The sequence below is a fragment of the Pipra filicauda genome, unplaced genomic scaffold (genome assembly GCF_003945595.2).
Source record: "Pipra filicauda isolate LSUMZ 115617 unplaced genomic scaffold, ASM394559v2 scaffold48_size3843733_pilon, whole genome shotgun sequence".
Lineage (NCBI taxonomy): Eukaryota > Metazoa > Chordata > Aves > Passeriformes > Pipridae > Pipra > Pipra filicauda.
Window position 1 is genome coordinate 9,357 of NW_024104631.1, and position 7,491 is coordinate 16,847.

General features: G+C 55.2%; 1 protein-coding gene across 1 annotated transcript; it reads right to left on the reverse strand.

Moving 5' to 3' along the window:
- Positions 1 to 2,645: 2,645 nt before the first annotated feature.
- LOC113998296 (zinc finger protein 501-like) lies at positions 2,646 to 7,083 on the reverse strand. Its single transcript, XM_039386524.1, has 2 exons — positions 7,073 to 7,083; positions 2,646 to 3,786 (listed from the first exon to the last, which is right to left on the reverse strand). Exons 1-2 carry the CDS (start codon positions 7,081 to 7,083, stop codon positions 2,748 to 2,750), a joined length of 1,050 nt encoding a protein of 349 aa, XP_039242458.1. The 3' UTR covers positions 2,646 to 2,747.
- Between the last annotated feature and the right edge of the window lie 408 nt (positions 7,084 to 7,491).

A 7,491-nucleotide genomic window follows, 5' to 3' on the forward strand; every position in this document is an offset into this window, starting at 1 on the left:
TGTCAAACAGCACCCCCAAGTCCCTTCCTGCTGAGCAGCTCTCCAGCCCCTCTGCCCCCAGCCTGGAGTGTTCCAGGGGGTTGTTGGGGGCCAAGGGCAGGCCTGACACTTGGCCTTATTGATCCAGCCTGTCCAGATCCCTCTGCAGAGCCTTCCTGCCCTCCAGCACATCCACACTCACACCCAACGTGGTGTTGTCCACGACTTTCCTGAGGGGGCACTTGATCCCCTGGCCCAGACCATCAAGAATGATGTTAAACAGGAGCAGCCCCAACCCTGAGCCCTTGGGAACCCCACTAGTGACCGGCCCCACCTGGATTTCCTTCCATTCCCCACCACTCCCTGGGCCATCAGACACTTTGTCACCCAGCAAACAGTTCCCTGGGCAAGCCATGAGCAGCCAGTTTGTGCAGGAGATGCTGGGGGAGATGGTGCCAAAGGCTTTCTGGAATTCCAGAGAGACACATCCCAGCCTTTCCCTCAGCTGCTGAGCGGGTCCTTGGTCAGAGAAGGAGATGAGGTTGGTCAGGCAGGACCTGCCTTTCCCAACCCCACGCTGGCTGGGCCTGATCCCCTGGTTGTCCTGCCCGTGCCATGGGATGGCACTGAGGAGGATCTGCTGCATGGACTTCCCTGGTCCTGAGGCCAATGGGACAGGCCAGGAGTTCCCCAGATGCTCCTTTTGGCCCTTCCTGGGGATGGGCATCCCATGTGCTTGTTGCCAGTCAGCTGGGACTTGTGCAGTTGTGCAGCACTGCTGGGGAATGAGTGAGAGTGGCTTGGCCAGCTCTTTCTCCAGCTCCCTCAGGACTCTTGGCTGCATCCCATGTGGGCCCAGGCACTTGGGGGGGTCTCACTGGCAGAGCAGGTCACTGACCATTTCCTCCTGCATTCTGGGGGCTTCACTCAGCTCCCCATCACCAACTGCCAGCCCTGGGAGCTGGGGATGCTGAGGACAACTGCTTTGGCTGTTAAAGACTGAGGCAAATAAAGCAATAAGTAACCTCATGGAACCAAGGACCACTGGGACACTGCAGGGCCTTCTGGAGCCCTGGGACACTGGGCAATCTCATGGAATCAAGGCAGCACTGTCACCCTGGGAAAACTCCTGGAATTCAGGGCCCATTGTGACACTGCAGGTGTCACACATGGAACAAAAGGAACCCTGGGATGCTGCAGAAACTCCTGGAACCAAGGGAGCATTGTGACATTGAGGGGGCTGATGGAATCAGGAGGCCATTGGGACAATCCAGGGCCTCATGAAATCAAAGGAATTCTGGGACACTGTCAAACCTCCTGGAACCAAGGGTTCCTGGTGACATGTGTCCTCCTGGAACCAAGGGAGCCCTGAGATATTTCTGGACCTCCCAGAATCCAGGGGCCATTGGGACCCTGCAGAACCTCCTGCATTCAAGTGCTCCTTGTGACACTGCAGGCTCTCCTGGAACCCAAGGATTCCTGGAACACTGCAGAGCTCATGGAACCAAGGGGCCACTGTCCCACTGCAGCTGCTTCTGAAGCACAAGGGACCCTGGGACAGTGGGAAATCTCCTGGAATCCAAAGGGCATTTTGGGACTGCAGGGCCTCATGAAACTACAGGAACCTTTGGAAATTGTGGAAGCTCATGGAATCCAGGGGCCATTGGGACATGTGGGGCCTCCTGGAAGCAAAGGAACCCTGAGAATTTCTGTGGGAACAAGTTAAGGCAGCAGCAGCTGCATTCAGTTAATCAGGATCAACCAGGAGTGTTTTGGCCCTGACTGGTGTTTTCCATCCAGAGAGGGCTGTTTGCCAAAGTGGAAACCACTTGGAACGCTCTGCATGGCAGCCTGGGTTTTTCTGTGGTGGCTGAACACAGGCAGCACATGAGAGGAGGGGAATGTGTGGGATCAGGGCACTGCTTTGGGGCCATGCTGGGAATTCCAGGGGACTAAAAGACAAAGCCCAGGCGCTGTTTCCAAAGGAACCCCAATGAAAGGGGCACGGGGAAAGATGGGAGGACAAGTCCTGAAATGGAACTCTGTGTGTGCAGCCTCATTTTCTCCTTCAGCATCCACAGGGGAGGGGAAAAAAGTGGGGGTTGGGACCCCAGAAGTGTTCAGGAGGGAAAATGGGGATTGAGGGGACAGTGGGAAATTGGGAAGAACAGGGAGAAGGGTGGAAAAGGGGGGGTGGTCTGGCAGGTCAAACAGTCCCATGGGGGTCTTTGGACACAGTGGGGTTCGCAAAGGGGGGTGGGCCCCCAGAGCTCCCAACTTCCTGTGGGGTGCTGGGGGCTGCTGGATCCAATCCCAGCCTTGGATCATGCCAACACTTTCAGTTTAGAGGAATTACAGAGCTGTGACTGAACCACTTTTGTCCCCCAGGTTTTAATGATGGCAAATCAGATCTATTGATACAAATGAGTCATTTAGGGATACAAATGATCAGACAAAAGATCTTCATCACAATTATTTACTGCACAATAGAAACACTAAAACTACCAGGAGTACAGGATAAGAAAGCAATTGTTGAAGCAATCCTACTAAAGCTGGCACCAAAGCAATAATTCTTAATTAGAGATGGATGGAACTCCCCCAGACCAACACTCATGGGGAGATCTCTGCTCTCAACCTCCAGCAGTGACCCTGGGGGGTCACCAGCCAAGGCAGGAATCTCCACACACCCCCAGGAAGGGTTCTGTTGGAAGAAACTGCCCCTGGGAAAGGGGACTGGCCTTTTCTGGTCAAAAGGGATGAACTGACAGTCACTGGACTCCAGGGGTTGCCTCCCCATCAGGGGGTTCATTTGGGGTGGAAGCAGCGGCCGAAGCTCTTCCTGCAGTCGGGGCACTTGAGGGCTTCCCTTGCCGGTGGGTCCGTTGGTGTCTGGTCAACTTAGAGCTCTCAGTGAAGCTCTTCCCACACTCCCCACACTTGTAGGGCCTCTCCCCGGTGTGAATGCGCCGGTGGGTGATGAGGTAGGAGTTCTGGCTGAAGCTCTTCCCACAGTCGGTGCAGAGGAAGGGCCTCTCATCCGTGTGTGTCTGCTCATGACTGAGGAGATGTGAGAGGGTCTGAAACCTCTTCCCACATTCCCCACACATATACGGCCGTTCCCCAGTGTGGATGCGCTGGTGTAGGATCAGTTCAAAGCACTGGCTAAAGCTCTGCCCACATTCCCCACACTTGTAGGGCTTCTGCCTACTGTGGATGCGCTGGTGTAGGATCATTCCAGACCTCTGCCTAAAGCTCTTCCCACATTCATCACACTTGTAGGGCTTCTGCCCAGTGTGGATGTGCTGGTGCTTGACGAGGGTGGACCTCTGCCTGAATCTCTGCCCACACTCCCCACACGTGTAGGGCCGTTCCTCAGTGTGGATGTGCTGATGTTGGATCAGGATGGAGTTGCAGCTGAAGCTCTTCCCACATTCCCCACACTTGTAGGGCTTGTGCCCAGTGTGGATGTGCTGGTGCTTGACGAGGGTGGACCTCTGCCTGAATCTCTTCCCACACTCCCCACACGTGTAGGGCCGTTCCTCAGTGTGGATGTGCTGATGTTGGATAAGGTGGGAGCTGCAGTTGAAGCTCTTCCCACATTCCCCACACGTGTAGGGCCGTTCCCCAGTGTGGATGCGCTGATGGCGGATCAGGATGGAGCTGCAGTTGAAGCTCTTCTTCCCACATTCCCCCACACGGTGTAGGGCCGTGGCCCCAGTGTGGGTGTGCAGTGGGGAGGAGGTAGGAGCGCTTCCTGAAGCCGTCTTCCCACATTCCAAAGCACCTGAACTTCTCCCTGCTGGGAGGCTGCTCAGGGACCACCAGCTCAGAGCTCCCCCTCAAGCTCCGGCCGCCTTCCTGGCACAGGCTGGCTCTTTCCTCCTCAGAGCACCCTGGGCTGGCTTTGGAGCCCCTCCTGCGGGGGGATCTCCGGCCCTTTTCCTCCCCGCTGCCTTCCTGCGCCGGGGAGCCCTTCAAAACGGCCTCTCCCACCAGGCTCTGCTGGGGGGATTTGTCCTCCGGGCTCTCCCTCCTCAGCTCGGGGCCTGGGGCAGGAAGCAAGAAGGACAGGCAGGGGATTTGCCTCCGGCCCACAGGGAAGGCCAAGGACATCCCCCCAACTCCGGCCCCGGCAGGACGGCGGCGCCAGCGGGGTTGTCCTGCAGCCGGGGCCATGCTGGGCTGACAGAGCCAGCACAACACCCGCCCAAAGGGACACTGACTTCCTCCTCACCTGCCTGGGGGGAACAAGGCATCTTCCTCTTCCTCGCAGCCTCCTCCTCCATCCGCCCAAGCTTTGGGAAGGACAAATCCTGATGGGGGGAAAACAAGGGCTGAGTGTGTTGGCTTGGGGGTTCCTCCTGCCCAAGTCCATCTCTAGAACTCACTGGGCATCCTGTGTCCATAAAAACCTCCAAAACACCAAGATTCAGCCCAGAAAAACCCAAACCACTAACAAGATTCACGCAAAAAGCCCCTCAGAAATAGCAAGATGAACCCCTCCCCAAACTGCAAAATGTTAAGATTCAGCCAAAATATACTCCAGAATATGAAGATTCAGCCAAAAAAAAGGTGTTTAATTGGGAGGATGAGGGGAGTGAGGTCACTTCATGAGCACCTGATTGAATTGTTATATATTAATCAAAAACTGAATTAACGTAGTGTCACTTAAAACTCAATTCTTTTCTTCCTAGTTTCAGTGTAGAGAATAAATATGAATTCACTGGACTGCAGGTCTGGATCATTACCCCTGTGCTTTGGTGTGCAAATGCTTTCTCCTTCCACTTCTCCCCTGCCATCCTTTCTGACAACTGGACTCCTCTGCTGTGCTGTGCCAATATCCTGGGATGTGCAGTTTCCACGTTTCCAAGGATTAAAGGCTACTTTTGCCTACCAGTGCCAAAGGCTGCTCTGTGAAGTTCAGTGTGAGAGAATCCTGGGCAATCAGACACTGAAATTGTTGAGCTGCAATGGGCCATGCAAATGGAAAGACAGAATCCATTCTGCTGGCCCAGACACAGAAGCCAATATCTGGCTGTGGCTCTTTGCCTCACTGGCACCATCCCCTGTGGTTCCTGCTGCCCACCATGGCACTGGCAGCCCCGGGGCACAGGTACGTCCATCCTGTACATGAAGTCAGTCACACTGTCCACAAGTGCTAGCAGGAGTAAAACAGTGCACTGCTGACCTTCTCGAATTTATCTCTGTTAATGTCTGACTTCACTTGGTCAATCTGTGTTCTCTTGCACAGCGTTACGTGGGTTTATGATTTTTATTATCACTGCACCAAATTAATCTGGAATGTGTGGTCAGAACAGTAATTACCTGTATTTGTGTATAACTGTGCTCTTCTATTTTTCATGCTTTCTGGCAAATTCACTGACAACTTCTTTCACGACTACATGATGGGGACTGAATTTAATATTGGAGGGTTTTCCTGAGGGCAGCACTAACCAGACTGTTTTGTGTGTGGGAGACAGGCAGAACCACAAATGCCTGCACAGCCCAGAGCAGTCAGTGTGGGGCTGTGCCTGCTGCTGCAGAGACCCCCAGGGAACAAACCCAGGCAATAGTTGGGGTTTATTCCTTGCTCTGTGTCAGTGGAATAGAATGTTCCACAGGAGCTCTGTCCCCCTCTGTGGCACCAGGTGGCTCGAAGCTGAAGAGAGGGGGGGATCAAGTGCAAGGTCCCTTCTGAAGTGTGTCCCTAAGGAGGACACTTGCCTTATTATTGCTTATTACTTGCAATATCTTATAGATATATCATACAATAGCTAAGGATGGATTCTATAGAATATGTGCCAGAGATATGATACAGAATATATCTGATTATTGCTTTACCTGCCTGTCCAGACAGATCTTGTGTATGCAGAGAGATTGTATTTGAGGGATATGTTCCTCTCAATACCCTGTGAGCTCCACTCCCAAGGCCAGCAAATTCCTGAAGTTCCCCCTCCTGTGCCCTGCAGCTTTTGGCAGATTTGCAAGAGCAGGGGAATCATTCCCTGCAGCCCCTTTGCACTGCAGGAAATGGGTGCCCTGTGCACATCCTGCTGCCTCCAGATTCCATTCTGGGTGTGGGAACGACCCTGGGGAGCAAAGAAATGCCTGGTTGTGCAGGAGTTGGAGATGCTCAAGGGGCAGCAGGACCAAGTCAGGGGCCTGGGGGGGCCTGGGAGGCTTTGGGGTGCGGGAGGGTCCTGGGGGAGCTGGGGAGGGGCTTTGGGGATTGGGGGTACAGACCAGGACAGACCAGGACAGACCAGGACAGACCAGTACCTCCTCATTGCTCCCCAGATCTCTCCTGGAGCTGGGCCACGTTGTTGTGGGACACCTGAGCCCCCCCAGTGCCCTCCCAGTACAGCCCAGTGCCCCCAGTACAGCCCACTGTGTTCCTGTCCCAGGGTGCCAGGTGATCCCTCTTTGGGGAGGTTGGAAGGTGATTTGGGGGGTTTGGGGGGTCTTTGGGTGTATTTGGGGGAGTTAAAACAGGTTTTGGGGGCATTGGGGCATCAAAGGGATCTGTGGGGGGAGGGGATTAAAGGGAAAATGGAGGTTAGGGGACATTTGGGGGGAGTTAGAAAGGCTTGGGGGGAGAGAAGGGGCTGCACCATGAGCAGGTGAGTCCTGAGACCCCCCCAGTGTCCCCAAGACTCTCTTGGTGTCCCCAGTTCCCCCCTTGACACCCTGAGACCCCCCTGGTGTCTCCAGTGTTCCCAGGGACTTCCCACAGCCCCATTTCTCCCCTTGACACCCACAATTCCACTGTCCACAAACCCCTCCCCACTGTCCCCAAACCCCATCCCTGATGTCCCCAACCCTCCATCTCACTCCAGGAGCCCCCCCTTGGACCCTTTGACCACAAAAACGACCCCCTCCCACTCTCACAGAAGAGGCCAAGGGCATCTGGGGACAGGTTGGGGACAGCTGGGGGGTTTTGGGGGGCACTGGGTGATTCCTGGAGGATACTGGGACACACTGCGGGGAACCAGGGGGGACTGGGAGGAACTGGGGGGTTACCGAGGAATGCTCAGAGGGCACTGGGAGGGACTGGAGGTGAACTGGGGCACACTGGGAGGTTACTGGGCCATACTGGGGGTTCATGGGTGCTCACTGGAGGATCACGGGCCCATAGTTGAAAGCAGTGGGAGGTCACTGGGACACACTGGATGGTCACTGGGGGTTACTGGGCTGTACTGAGGGTCACTGGGAGGTCACTGGGACATACTGGGGGCACTGGGATCCCCTTACCCAGATGTGGTACATCTCCCTCCCCTGGATTTTGGGGGGCATCCCTAGGACCCCTGAGGGCTGGTGAATCCCATGAACCCACTGCTGAGCTTTAGGGGACTCCACAAAATCCCCTCAAAACCCCTGAAATCCCCCCCTCGACCCATCAAAACCTCCTCAAGGTCCCCTCAAATCCCCTCAGAGACCTCATCCCTCCCCAGCACCCTCTAAACCCTCCCAGTGATCCGCAAAACCCACCTGGGACCCCCCAAGCCCATTCAG